This window comes from Prinia subflava, chromosome 3 (assembly GCF_021018805.1).
Source record: "Prinia subflava isolate CZ2003 ecotype Zambia chromosome 3, Cam_Psub_1.2, whole genome shotgun sequence".
Classification (NCBI taxonomy): Eukaryota; Metazoa; Chordata; class Aves; order Passeriformes; family Cisticolidae; genus Prinia; species Prinia subflava.
In genome coordinates, this window is record NC_086249.1 from 37,579,754 (window position 1) to 37,593,464 (window position 13,711).

The 13,711-nt window shown below is 48.9% G+C and overlaps 2 protein-coding genes and 2 non-coding genes across 4 annotated transcripts; all 4 read left to right on the top strand.

The window, feature by feature from the left end:
- The first annotated feature begins 393 nt into the window (after nucleotides 1-393).
- RPL21 (ribosomal protein L21) lies at nucleotides 394-5,172 on the top strand. Its single transcript, XM_063394715.1, has 6 exons — nucleotides 394-472; nucleotides 1,875-1,953; nucleotides 2,507-2,568; nucleotides 3,521-3,633; nucleotides 4,292-4,442; nucleotides 5,042-5,172. Exons 2-6 carry the CDS (start codon nucleotides 1,887-1,889, stop codon nucleotides 5,129-5,131), a joined length of 483 nt encoding a protein of 160 aa, XP_063250785.1. The 5' UTR covers nucleotides 394-472; nucleotides 1,875-1,886; the 3' UTR covers nucleotides 5,132-5,172.
- Nucleotides 3,242-3,322, top strand: LOC134549246 (small nucleolar RNA SNORD102). Its single transcript, XR_010080050.1, has one exon. It is a non-coding gene; the product is annotated as a small nucleolar RNA SNORD102 (small nucleolar RNA).
- LOC134549237 (small nucleolar RNA SNORA27) lies at nucleotides 3,693-3,825 on the top strand. The gene has a single exon (XR_010080041.1). It is a non-coding gene; the product is annotated as a small nucleolar RNA SNORA27 (small nucleolar RNA).
- Nucleotides 5,173-9,726: 4,554 nt separating the features above from the next.
- Nucleotides 9,727-11,046, top strand: RASL11A (RAS like family 11 member A). The gene is made up of 4 exons (XM_063393519.1): nucleotides 9,727-9,941; nucleotides 10,019-10,075; nucleotides 10,150-10,229; nucleotides 10,429-11,046. The coding sequence occupies exons 1-4, from the start codon at nucleotides 9,821-9,823 to the stop codon at nucleotides 10,879-10,881; spliced, it is 711 nt and encodes a 236-aa protein (XP_063249589.1). The 5' UTR covers nucleotides 9,727-9,820; the 3' UTR covers nucleotides 10,882-11,046.
- The last annotated feature ends 2,665 nt before the right edge of the window (nucleotides 11,047-13,711 follow it).

The following is a 13,711-nucleotide window of genomic DNA, read 5'->3' on the forward strand; positions in this document are numbered from 1 at the left end:
TGGGTGAGGCTGGAAGGGACCACCGCGGCACATCTGGAACAAACTCCCTGCCCAGGCGGCGCCATGCCGCAGCACAAGGCAGAGGATTGCGTCCAGACAGCTCCTGAGTATCTCCGGTGAGGGACACTCCACAACCTCTCCGGACACGCTGCTGCAGCGCGCGGTACCCGCCCAGGAAACAAGTTCTTCCCCATGTTCACCTGGAACTTCCTGGGCATCACTTTCTGCCCGTTGCCATGAAAACACACGCCCAGCCGTGAACCCCCCGGCGCTTGTCCCTGCTTCAGCCGTAGGGTCAGAGTGGTGTCTCTGCTGTTTTTCGGGATCAGCACCCCGGGGGCCGCTGCCCCTCCGGCCGTTCCCGTCCCGCCAGGCGCCGCGCGGGCAGCCCCGCCAAGGCCCCGCTGTTAAGGGCGGGCGCGGCACCGCCCCCTTCCTTTGGAGCCGGGGCGCCATTTTGAGCGCACGCACGGTGAGCGCCCGCGGCCCGCCGCCGCGCCGAGGGACGCCGTGGGGACACGGGGGGACGGGGACACGGGGGCACGGAGGAGGGACGCGGCCAGAGGGGTCGTGCTGCCGGCAGGGGCGGGCGGGGGGCCGCCGGCCCTTCTGGGAGCACCACGGCCTTCTTGGGGCGGGGAGCGAGGGAGCGAGGAGGCCGCGGGGTGCGGGTGGCCGTGCCGGGCGGGGTGCGGGTGGCCGTGCCGGGCAGGAGCGAGGGTGCTGAGGGAGGGAGGGAGGAAGGGGCCGCCGAGGCCCGGGCGGCGCCGGAGCGGAGCGGCAGCGCTGCAGCACGTGGCGGCGGGCCCGGTCACCCCGCGGCTGCCGGCGGGATGTCGGGGCAGGAAAAGCGGCACAGGGGTGGCATCTCGGGGCGGACATCCCCGGGATGGCCCCGTAGGCCTGCGGAGCATGTGAGCCTTGTGACAGACACAATAGCGGCCGATAAATGTTGTGGTGGTGATCCTGCCTTATGGATGCCTTGTAGGGAGGGGCCTAGGGAGCGGGGCAGAGGTGTCATGGGGGCACTTCTCACAGCGAGGATGTATCCTGGTGCCTGGCAAGGACATGTGGGACGATCATGGAACTAGGTGAAGTCAGGAGGAGTTCAGACTGGATATAATGGGAATAATGTTAATGGCAACAGCCAGGCCTCCAAACATGCTGCCTGGGAATGCTGTGCAGTAGGGTCTGGAGGGAAAGTGATACAAGGAGCAGCTGAAGTCTCTTGGGAGACCTCATTGCTACAGCTTCTGCACGAGTGGAAGTGAAGGGGCAGGCACTGATCTTCGTGGTGACCAGAGACAGGATCCGAGGAAGTGGAATGAAGATGAGTTAGGGAAGGTTTAGTTTGCATATCGGGAATAAGGGTTCTTCATCCAAAGCGTGTTTGGGCACTGGGATGAGCTCCCTGGGTAAGTGGTCGTAGCACCAGCCTGAAAGTTCAGTAATCTCTTCTGAACAGTGCTCTCAGGTACATGCTGTGACTCTCCAGGTATTCTGCACAGAGCCAAGAGTTGGTCTTGGTAGTCCTTGTGGGTCCCTTTCTAATTGCTGAATATTCTTTGAACCTTGAAGGGTTTCAAGACGTGACTGGAGAGAGCTCTTGAGCAGCCTGGTTTGATCTCACAGTAGACCTTGCTGTAAGCAGGAGTTAAACTCAGTACCTTGCTGGCATCTATTCTAACCTGAGTTAACCTGTGGTCCTATAAGCTCCGATTTCTTTGGATGCCTAAGTGAATACCATTGCTTCAACTAAAGCAGTGTCACTCTGAATAGGCTTGAAGACTCCATTAATCTGAAATATCTGAAAATTCCATGAACTTTGTGGTGAGTAACCAGTAGTTCTGAATAATTTGCCTTCATTTTTACAGTAATCGGCCAAGATGACGAACACAAAGGGAAAGAGGAGGGGGACGCGTTACATGTTCTCAAGGCCCTTCCGCAAGCATGGTGAGTATCCCTTCAGGTACCAACACTGCATCCAGCTGCTGCCCTGATGGGCAGCTGCAGTCCCTGGGGACAGACTGTGGGACAAGGGCTTGTGCCAAAGGATTCCTGACAACTTGGGCTACAAACTGTAGAGCTGTACACAGAGCTCTGAGCTCTTACTGCAGATGCATTGGTATTCTGATTGCTTGACAGTAGCCGCCACGGTGCTAATTCTGTCAGTGCTTGAAAATTAATTTGAAGGTGAGGAAAATATTTCAGGACTTTCTTTAATCATACAAGTTTTTTTCCTCTGATCAATAAACAGTTGTATTTAATTGATATATTAAATAGTTTCGTGTCTCTTCAATTCAAGAAATCTAAATTTTCTTTGGCAGAGTATTTTTGAAGTTTGAAGTGTGTGAAATATGTAATTACTGCTTAAAAAAACACGTGGTTTGATTTTTGAGGTATTTAGGAAAATTGTATTAAATGCATAATCTGTGACCCCCTTCCTTTTTTATGCATGTGTGAAGTTCCAGGCTTCCTAAGTATCCAAATTTGTATCTCTTAACAGGAGTTGTCCCTCTGGCTACTTACATGCGGATCTACAAGAAGGGTGACATAGTTGATATCAAGGTACTAACAGCTGAAGCAGTGTGGTCCTGGGCAGTCTCCAGTTCCTTGGGGTGGGCTCCTTTGTTTCTTGGGTCACGTGTGTCAGCACAAGTGCCCGCTGCTCACTCTGAGAGCAGCACTGCAATGACAGTGCTGCGGGACCACTGGCAGCACTTCAGTGTCATGTGCTGGTGTGGGGGGAGTTTTGTAGATACATAAATTGGCTGTGCTTTGTTACAGTGTGTTCAGGTGGAAAACGGGAGTGAAGTGTGCCATAGCCAATGTTTGAGTTTCATAAGAACCTCAGCCATTACTCTAGGTGTTGTGTTAGGAACCATGATTCATGGTGGGGCAGTTCATAGTTATGTGACTAAAAAGCTATATTAAAACTAGAAATCAAGATGTAAATGTAAGGATGCATTATATATATTAATAAAGGGGGAAAGTGAAGCAGCATTTCCCGTCACTTGGTGTTTTTTAGAAGTTGTCTTTTAAAGGCAGCTGTACTTTCGCAGCTGAGTTGTAGTGAATGTGAAAGCCTTTCATCAGGGATTCCTACGTGGCTGAATCCTTTGGTTTCATTTGGAATGCCACGTTCTTGTAACAGTCAGGTGGAAGATGGTGTTTAATTTGCTGGTTTGTTGTTTGACTTGGAGAATGTATTGTTCAGAATTGATGCTTCCTCACGCGCTGGAGCTTGATGATGAATGTCTCTTGTGATTGCTTGCTCTTTCTGTAGGCAAAGTGATCCATCATTTCACCGACACTGAAAGCTACCAGACCTGACATAGCAAAATTTGGTAGTCCTCAGATGCAAAACTGGTTATAAATTCCAACTTTGAGATAAAATGGGAATACTTTAAAGTCTCAAATAATTTGAAATGTATACTTTAAATTACTTCTGAAAGAAAGATCCTTGATACAACTTTCCCCCCCACTTTTTTTTTTCCCTTTTCTTTTTGCTTCTTAACAGGGTATGGGTACTGTTCAAAAAGGCATGCCCCACAAGTGTTACCATGGCAAGACTGGAAGGGTGTATAATGTTACCCAGCACGCCGTGGGCATTATTGTTAACAAGCAGGTTAAGTAAGTAATGAAATTCTGTGTATTGAAACTTGGTATTTGAGAAAGTTGAATTGTAATGGCACCCTCCTTTCACTTTACCAGTTAGACAGTTCTTGTCTTGATTGGTCATTCAAGGTGGGTAAAGTATATTTCCTTTTTATAACCCAGGCAAATGGTGCTCATTTGACTTGGATCCTGTCAGAGGAAACAGTTTTTGTTTTTCTTAGCAGCACCTAAAGTCACATTACCTTGCAGGGCTTCTCAGCTAGTGTGCTGGTATTGAAGCCTTTCTTAAGTACTAGTCTGTAGCTGTATCCAGCTGAATTTTGTACAGGTTGGTCAAAAAACACAAGTTGGTTTTTTGGTTCCCGGAGCTGGACTGCTGTGCATGGGTAATAAAATTACTTGTTCATATGTTAAGAGGCTAGAATTATGTATTCTCCAGAATTTTAATTTGAAAATGTCAGCATTGTTACACATTACATTGTTATATAATAGTAAGCTTTTAGTTATGTGTAAGTTTTACCTGATGTGCATCTGCAGCTGTGTTTTGAGGTATTGCCCTTTAAAGAAAAATGACCTGTAACTGAACATATGGAGCTACTTCTGTAAGGGCTGTAAATCTTGATTTAAAGTGACCTTTTTCAAGTGAAGATTAAAAACTGACTCCCTTTCTTAGGGGCAAGATTCTGGCCAAGAGAATTAATGTGCGCATAGAGCACATTAAACATTCCAAGAGCAGAGACAGCTTTCTGCAGCGTGTGAAGGAAAATGAAAGGAAGAAGAAAGAAGCAAAAGAAAAAGGCATTTGGGTTCAGCTGAAACGTCAGGTAATGTTTTTGTTGAGGTCACAGTCCTTCTGCAGGAGCTGACTTATTTCTTGGAGCAGTGGCCTCATGCAGTGCATCGGCATCCGGGATGTTTGGTGCCTGGGCAGAAATGCTCTGTGCCCGATGACAGTCGTGGTTGTAGCTCTGAACAGAGGGTTGGGTGCTTCCTGTGCTATTGCTAGTCTGCAGCAGCAGCTCTGGATGGTTTTAGGGACACTAGAGTCTTTGGTTAAGTTAAATTTTTAGTTGCAACAGGTTCTGTTGTAACCCTTGAAGGAAAGAATTAAAAGCAGACTTCAGAGAGGAGGTAATGGCTATTGCTTCTGCAACTGCAGAGTACATCACTCCATGTGCAGTGGGTTAGTGAGCTGCAGAGAGTAAAGCATAGGGTTTTTAATTCAGCAGCAAGAGTCAGGCACGCTTTCTGGCAGATCATTTTCTTACTGCTACTCCTTGAATCAAATTCATGAGACTAGGAATGATAAAATTACGGTAATGTTTGTATAATAATGCACTAAATGGTTGACAAAATGTTATTTTATGAAAAGTTGCTTTTGAGCTATAGTGCCACGAGTTTTTGTTTATTTTTCTGTTTACAGCCTGCTCCACCAAGAGAAGCACACTTTGTGAGAACTAATGGCAAGGATCCAGAGCTGCTGGAGCCAATTCCTTATGAATTCATGGCATAATGTATGTTTAAAAAATAAAGATACGGTTTTGGACAAGTGTATGGGATTGTGGCTGATTCATTGAGTTGGGTTTGGGGCTTTTTTGTTTGAACAGATGCTTTAGAAGCCTTCTTTTACTGAAGTTTATTTATTTAGCTTGCATTTACCATGATGCTTAGTCATTTAAATCATCTGCAGCTTTTGCTGACAAGTTTCATCATTTATATAGATGATAAATGCTAGGAACACTGAGATTTGGTAGTGCTTAGTAATGATCATGAGCTATTACGAGGGGACATGGAATATTTCACCAGCAAACTAAGAACTTGTATCAAGAACTGCCCAGTTCTACTTGAAGGCTTGGTTTTATTTTTATAGGAAAAGAGATAAGGGGCTTCAGATTCCATTGATGCAAGGTTTTGGCTAAGGGGCCTCATGAATACCAGGGAGTTGTCAAAACCATTTTTGAGAACAACCTCTAGGGAAATGTCTGTAGGCAGATTTTGGTCTTCCACCATTGAACATGCAGAATGATGTTTACAGCAACCCCGTGCCAATAAACATTTGTACAAAACAGTAGTTTGGAAGCAAGGGTTTAATTGCAAAACTGCCAGCCTTTTTATTTTGATTTTTAACATTTTAATTGGCTGGCATAGCCAAACGCTTGCATGTTGTATGTTTATTACATGCCTGCTGAATGTGGCAATGAATTCCTCTCACCCTAGATTGACTGATACCTCACAAAAGCCCCATGCTACCTGTGCATTTCTTAAATGGAAGATCTTCAGCTGTTTACTAACCAGTGCTGGTTTAGGGAGCTTTGTCTGACACTGCATGAACCTTGCTAGAGACTGTTGAAGGGAGCCTGCTTGGCTAGCCTTGAAAACGCACAATCTCAGGCTTCATTGTTGTGTAGTTACGGGTAAATAATAGTGAACCTTGGAGTGCCACATCAGGCTTTGCTCAGCTGCCTTCAGTAAGTGATGGAAAACTGATGGCCACGTGTAGAGAGAAAAGTACTAGAGAAGAAAGTGACCTCAGGCTGTTTGTAAGTGTTGATTGTTGAAAGACTCAGAACAGTGAATTGCACGGCAGCTTGTAAGTGTGGGAGAAAGCAACAGAGAGATGCTTTTTACCTAACTCAGTCGTGGGTGTTCCCATTCTCATGGAATGTAGGTTTCGAACCTTGGATTCAGAGTCTGGCTTGGGCTGGTATTTAGGGCAATGGGCTTTAGGTGCTGGAGTTTCCAAGTTCCAGTGAGCAGATTGCCATGTTTGAGGTTCTCCAAGCTCCCATCTCAGAAGATGCTACAGGCTGGATAGATGGAGCGAGTTTGGAAGTGACTTGGAAGAGCTTGCCCCGTAGCAGGCTGCTCCATGACAGTATTGCCGTGTTCTGACAGCAGAGGTGTGGGACATGGAGTGCACCACTGTGTCCTGAAGTCCTCCCTGTTGTACCTTAGGCACTCGGCTTTTATGGTCAAGGGTCAAGGGGCTTTTCTTGAAGCAACAAGATTTGTGTATCAGTATCTTTGGCCTGTCCGTTTCCACAGCCATTTAAAATTGGTATTTGCCTTCCAAGATAAGCATCATTTTCCACTAGGCCTTGTAGGATTAATGGGAGGCTATTGGATACAAACTTCAGTGATGGCATTTTAAATTTGCTTCTCATGCATGCATGTCTAAGCTATTTTGATTCTGTGTTTGGTTTGTACTCATCTGTCAAAATCACAGCGGATTAGCTGTAGCAGCATGATGAAATGATTAGCATCATAAGTGGGGCATAGTTCTAAACCTTTGAACTTATATCCAGCAATTTGGAGCAAGAAGACTGGACAGCATTACAGTGGTCTTGTTTAAGAGCTGTGCTCCCAGAGATGCTGCATTGCAACACTTTCCAGTTGATTTAGAAAATGTGTAAGGTCGCTATGCCAGTGGTGGTTGGTTGTAAATGCATGTTTGGAAACCCTGTGTGGGCTAGGAAGAGGGAGGGAAGGCTTTCCTTCATCAGGCTTCCCAGAAATTACTGCAATTGAAGCTGGTACAGGAAGAAAATAACTTCTTTTTTTGTTGTTGTTTTTAATGTTTGGAAACAAGACAAATAAACTAAGGTGTAACCTGTCTCTTCGTTGCACTCGGTACAGTGTGGGATTTCGTGCTCATCTGGAATTTGCAGAAACACAGCCCAGACACTTAGCAGATCTCGGTACCTGCTGCTGGAGTTTGCTTCCTGTGTGTTTGGCTGCCCTGTTTTTGCACAATCCTGACGAAAGAGGGAGATCTGTGAATTGGGAAAAGGTGAAGAACTGCCTCATCCTGAGCTGAAACATGAAGCATGCTCCTTACAGGGTTTGGAGTGACCAGTTTTGGCTTGCCCTGGAAAGAGTTTTACACACCAAAGCCATAAGCTTTAACCAGTTCTCTGCAGTCCTGTTCTGAGGCTCCTTAACAGCCACAAACCTTTACCGCTGCTTCCCTGCCAAAAGTCCTGGCAAGATCTGTTGTCTCCTAGAGCAGCAGCAAGGAAGCTGCCTTCTGAGCTGTTGGCTTCCATCTTTTTCAGCATATTGGCAACACCAGGATTTGAGGTTTCCTGAGCACTGTGTAGGCAGTGTAGGGCAGGAAAGGTCAGTGAAAAGGCAGAAAGGACTGGGAAGGGGGAGGAGGAGCCGTTGTCAGTGCAGAGGCTGCACGGAGTAGGAACACTGCTCCCACCAGCAGCACCCATACAGCTTCAGAACCCAGGAAAATAAAAGAAGCTCCAGATGCTCCAGCAGGATGTCCTCCCTGCCATTGTCACAGGAGCAAGCCACCTACTCTCCCCCTAAGAGTACTGCTGTTGAACATTGCCAAAGCTTGGGATAGGGAGACATGTCAAGCAGCAGTATGACACACCTGGCACAGTTGCTGTGGGAAAGAGGGTAGTGATGTGCCATAGGCCATCTGCAGGGGATGGGTGAAAAAGTACAGCCTGGTGCTTCCATGTGGGGCCTGCAGAGCGGAGAAAGGCCCCTTGGAATAGCTTTGAGGCCCACACATTCCAAGATGCTTAGTGTGCACAATGGGGACGGCTAATCTGGGCCCCAACTGCTTCAATTTACTGAGCTGCTCCTTCTGCACGTGGGTAGGTGTTGATGGAGACATAGTCCATCACACCCTGGACATTAATTGCTTCACAGGGTGTCCTACATGGGCTTGGGCAACGTTATCCCTCTTCTTGGCCACCCCCATTTTCCCTTTGTGGGTGCCCTCAGCAGCGGGCAAGGCAGCTTGAATTGTACAGCTGTGGAGAGGCAGCTCCTCAAGGTTTGAGAAGGGCAGCTGTTTAATACTGCTTTCACAGCTCAGCGCCTGGGAGTCACCTGCCTGGAACGGACTTGTTTCAGTAGCTTTCTTTCAGAAACACACCGAATGTACTCTGATAGCTCTTTTGTAAAGAGATGTGTAAAAATAGCTGCTGCTAGCACTGTGAGGCCATAGACAAGCCATCCCCTGACAACAGAGCAGATGACAATAGCAGGAACCTCTGGAAACCAAAAGCTTTTAGTGATACAAGAGAAATCTTGTTTCCTAAAAGAAAAGAGCTCGCTGGCATGATGGGGAGTAAAGCAGAAACTTTAGGGGCAGTACATTATGGAAGTTAAAAGAAACCCATAGGGGTTCTTAGGCACTAGAGTAGCACAAATAATCAGCAGAGCTTTTTCCACCATGCTTTTTTGCAGGTACTACTTTAACTGATGTAAATTAGTATTATCTTGTGTGTGAGCACCCAGGGTCAGCTGGGCTCTCTAAGCATCAACCTGCATCCAGGGCCCAGCAGCTCTCACAGTGGCTCCATCCCTCTGCACCATGAGATCGGTCCATTCGAGTACCATCTACTGTCCTCTTCCATGTTGTGTCCTGCTGGCATGTGCAATCCTCCGATAAAAATTACGGCAGCCTCCCAATGGATTATTTAAGCACTTACACAGTTGCAAGACAGCACACAGCAGAAGCAGAAGCCAGGGCAGTGATTTGTGGAGAATGAAACATCCACGCAGCTGCTGGCAGGTCTGAGGCTCATTTAAGGGTAGACGGTGCTGGAGCACCATTCTTCTCCAAAACTTCGCTATTTCAAAACCCAAAGAGCCCAGTCAAGGCCACCTAGGTTTCAGGGTGGCTGTTGCTTGATCCACAAGCTGGATTTTCAACACTGGCTGTAGAGGGGTATGTTCAGGTGTGGGAAACAAAATAGTCTGAGGTAAAATAATAATTTCCTTTCTTTCAAGACAGGAGTCCCTCACTGCAGGGAGGGTGGTGCATTTGCCCATCTGCTCGTCTACCTCGGGTGGGGGGGATGCCCAGCAGGATGCTTGCCCCAAACGTGGGACGCAGGTTGATGGCCTGCCCAGGCTGTCCCTCAGTCCCCTGTGCCCGCCGGGGGCGGGGAGGCTGGGAGAAAGGGGAAGGAGTACAACCTGGTGGGGAAGCGCGGAGAGGGCTGCAGGGGCCCGGCCGGGGCTGGAGGGCTCCGGGGCGGTGCCGCGGGCGGTGCAGAAGGAGCGGGGCGGTGCCGCGGGAGCCCCGGGGCGGTGCAGCGGGAGCGGGGCGGTGCCGCGGGCGGTGCTGCCGTCGGGGCCTTTAAAAGCAGCCGAGGCCGCCGGCTCCGGGCACTGCCGGCTGAGCCGAGCGGAGCCGTGCCAGCCCTCTGGCCGCCGAGCCGCCTCTCCCATGCGCCTGCCGAGCATGTCCCAGCCCTTCCTGCTGGCGCCCATCGCCGAGTGCCCCCCGGGGCCGCCCGGCGCCCAGGTCCGCCTGGCCGTGCTGGGTGCCCGCGGCGTCGGCAAGAGCGGTGAGTGCGGGGCTGCCCTTCCCCTTCCCCCGGGCGCCCTCCGCCCGTCCCGCCTAACGCGGCGCTCTGTGTTTCAGCCATGATCGTGCGGTTCCTGACCAAGCGCTTCATCGGCGACTACGAGCCCAACACAGGTGAGTGCGGCGGGGCGGCGGGGACGGGCGCGGCGCGGCCCCGCGTCCGGCGGCTCACGGCTCTCCCTCCCCAGGCAACCTCTACTCCCGGCTGGTCCATCTGGACGGGGACCACGTTGCCGTAGAGATCCAAGACACGCCGGGGTGCATCCAGGTACGGAGGTATTTTGGATCGATCCGTTCTTTTCTGTTACCCAAAGGCTCAACTTTCGAGCCCAAATTTCCTGTATGCCAAGAGTTCGTCTCCTGAGACAGAGCTCAGGCTTCCCTTTGGACCCGTTTGATGGTGCTGTGATACAGCCTTTCTCCTTTCCTGCCCCAATGCCGAGCCTGTGCTCTCCCTTGTACCGCAGGTGCAGGAGGACTGCGTGCAGGTGCTGGACTCCCTGTCCAGGTGTGTGAAGTGGGCAGAGGGCTTCCTGCTGGTCTACTCCATCACCGACTACAGCAGCTTCCAGTCAGTCCAGCCTCTCTACCAGCACATACGCAAGGTGCACCCTGATGCCAGGACTCCCATCATTATTGTGGGGAACAAAGCAGACCTCCTGCATGCCAGGCAAGTACAGGCAAAAGAGGGACTGCAGCTGGCAGATGAACTGGGCAGCCTGTTCTTGGAAATCTCCACCAGTGAGGACTCCCAAGGCGTCTGTGATGTCTTCCAGTATCTTTGCAAGGAGGTCAGCAAACTACAGCATGCTGGCAGCACAGACAGGAGGCGGTCATCCATCATCCCTCGGCCCAAATCTCCCAACATGCAAGATCTAAAGAGACGTTTCAAACAGGCTTTATCTTCCAAAGTCAAGTAAACCTCCCAATGAGATCCTGTGGGACTCAATAGAATTTATTTTTGTAAACTAGTTAATAAAAATCTTTATTTTTGTACTAATGCCAGCAGTGTAGAAGTAAGTATGTCAAAGCTTGCAATTTTCATGCTGTCCTCTCATTCGACTGATTGGGTTATTTTGGGGGGGGGGGGAAAAGCAGCTGCATAGTGACTAAATAGAAGTAGTTGGAAAGGGGACTTTTGCCAGGAGGCTTTGATTCCATTTCTTTTTTAGGGGGACTGAGATTTTCTGTATTAAGCTACTCATATGATTTTCTTTGGAGACCTCCAATTCCTGTTTGTAAAATGGGAGTGTTAAGGATATAAATCATCACCTGCCTTTATACAATGCTTGGAAAGCCCTTAGTGGAAAACTTCATAGAAGACAAAAAAAAAGAGCTCTATTAAACATGAAAATATAAAATGTCTGTAAGAATTCTGATTATAACAGAACTGCTTTCATCCCTTGAAGCTGCTGTTTTGCTTGCACCTGTAATAGCCCGAATGCTGATAGGCTGTTAGGAATGAGCTCCAATTTCTGATGTGCTTTAGAGATCTGTTCTACAGATGAATCATTTGAGCCCCAAGCATTTAACAGGAGGGTTGAGTTTCTCCTACAGATTGCTGTGGAATAAAGTGCTGAGCAATCCACGGCAGAGGAGTGTGTGGGTTGGCTGCTGCTTTCTCTGGAGATGTGTGATAGGAAGGACTGATGCGTAGGTTCCCTGGACAGAAAATAGCTACAGTTAAAAGGAATCACACCTTTCTCTTCTCCAGAGTAATTTTGTAGCTATTGGAAACAGGTCAGACTTTACTCTTACTTCACATAAACTCTCAACCATACCAGAAATGGGTTTTATTAACTGTTTGCTGGATGTCTGAGCATGGAATGTGGGTTTTGCACTTCCAGTATGCCTCTGAATTATGTATGTAAGAAATAAAACTACTCCATGCTGAGTAGAAAGTGTGGAGGTGCATTAATCTGTACAGGAGAAACTCGCTGTCCTCACTCGAGCGCAAGTCCAGTAAGGTTTTACATAGATTAAGTCAAAAGACCACCTCCTTCTTTCCTTGTGTTTGGAAAGGCAGGTAGGTGCTGTGCCTTGCAGGCAGTGGGCAGTCCCTGTTGTTTCTGATCCCTTCCCCTGAAGCTTCCCGGGCCACCTTCACTCTTTATCTGCATCTGGGTCTTCGTGATGGTGGTACTTGAGGGGAGGGTGACTGAGCAAGTTAAAGATGATTCTCTGTGCAGAAGCTCCAGAGGCCTGTGTGAGCACTGGGCAGGGCTGTGGGGTGCCAGCAGCACTTCTCCCCACCTGGGGCTGTGTGCACATCTGCAGTTTGGGCATGTCTCCTGCGTGTCTCCTCCCTGAGGGCCCTGTGCTGCCCTACCAAAGGGCACGGGACAGCTGATACCCCGACCTGCAGGAACAGACTGAAACTGGGACTGCAAGCTGGGTCCAAAACTCTTGGAGCCTAATTCATGTCAAAAGCATGGTGACAGCCTGGACAAACCAAAGTACTGTGTAAACATGTTAATTTAACATGTTAAGTATTTCTACACTGTGAGAGTCGTTCTGCCAGGCCAAAGACTCAGGGCTTGAGGGGAGCAGGGTGATGGAGTCAGTGAGAACGAGCGTGTCCCTGGCAGACTTGAACTCACTACATGGACCATGTGTCCATGGGGAAATTTGAAGAGGAATTGAAAAGTCACAAGTAGGATATTTGTGAAGCAGGAAACAAGTTATTTCCAAAAGAAAATACTACTCTGGTACAGTTTTGGTTGGTTTTTTTTTAACCTGCAGCTTTTGTTTTTGGAAATGATTTCCTACTCATGTATCCAGTACAGAGTTTCACCAAGCAAGTTGCTAAAGTTGTTCAGAGTGCACATGGTACAAAATATGCCAAAGGGGCAGGTAATGTGTACTGGACAAGTCTGCATCTCACCATGGTCCTCACTGGCCAGGTGAAAAATCCTATTAGGCACTGACTTAGGTGCCTCTCACTGCCCCTGGCAAAGCAGGAGCTTGGGACCCCACTCTGGTACAAGGGGAGAGTGCCAATGGGCACTCGAGGGGCAGGAGCAGGAGGATAAATGCACTCATTTTCCCTCATCTCTCTCATGGGAAAAAGCCAGAGTTGGCTCTTGCTACATTGGCACCCGTGCTCAGGTCAAGGCACAAAACCTCCTGTGCTTCTCATGCTGTTGGGCTGCTTCAGCCACATGTCAAGAGCAGGATGAGCCACTCAGGGGTGTAATGGCGAATCTGGATGATTAGAGCATGCCGATGGCAGGGAGGGAGGGAGGGCTACTCTGATCTGCCTCCCTACTTAAGGAAGCAGCTGCTTTGGGCTACTCTGGATAGCACTATTTTTTAGAGCTACATAAATTAGGCATTTATGCTGTTTGTCTGAATTTCCCCTGGCTGGCACAGATCTAGTCTCACCCGGAAGTTTTCTACCCTGAGCTGACAGGTAAAGCACAGGAAGGACCTGCTGGCTCCCAGCACCATTTACCCCAGCATTTTCTTCAGTCCTGAGTGAGCAAAGAGGGGGCACACTGGGAGAAGGAGGGCAAAGCATCTCTCAAGTACCAGCAGAGCAGCCCCAAAGCCCTGTTTCTCCTGGGCCATGGCCACTTACTCCTTCCCTACTGAATATTTGCCATCCCCAGTCTCTAAGCCGTTCACAGAGGGGGCAGGGTGGCTTCAGGAGGGTAAGTGGTGCATAGCCTGGCCTTTCTCCTCGATCAGAGGAAAATATGCAGCTGCCTCTTTCCTCCCACCACCTCCGCTATGAAACAGAATCACAGC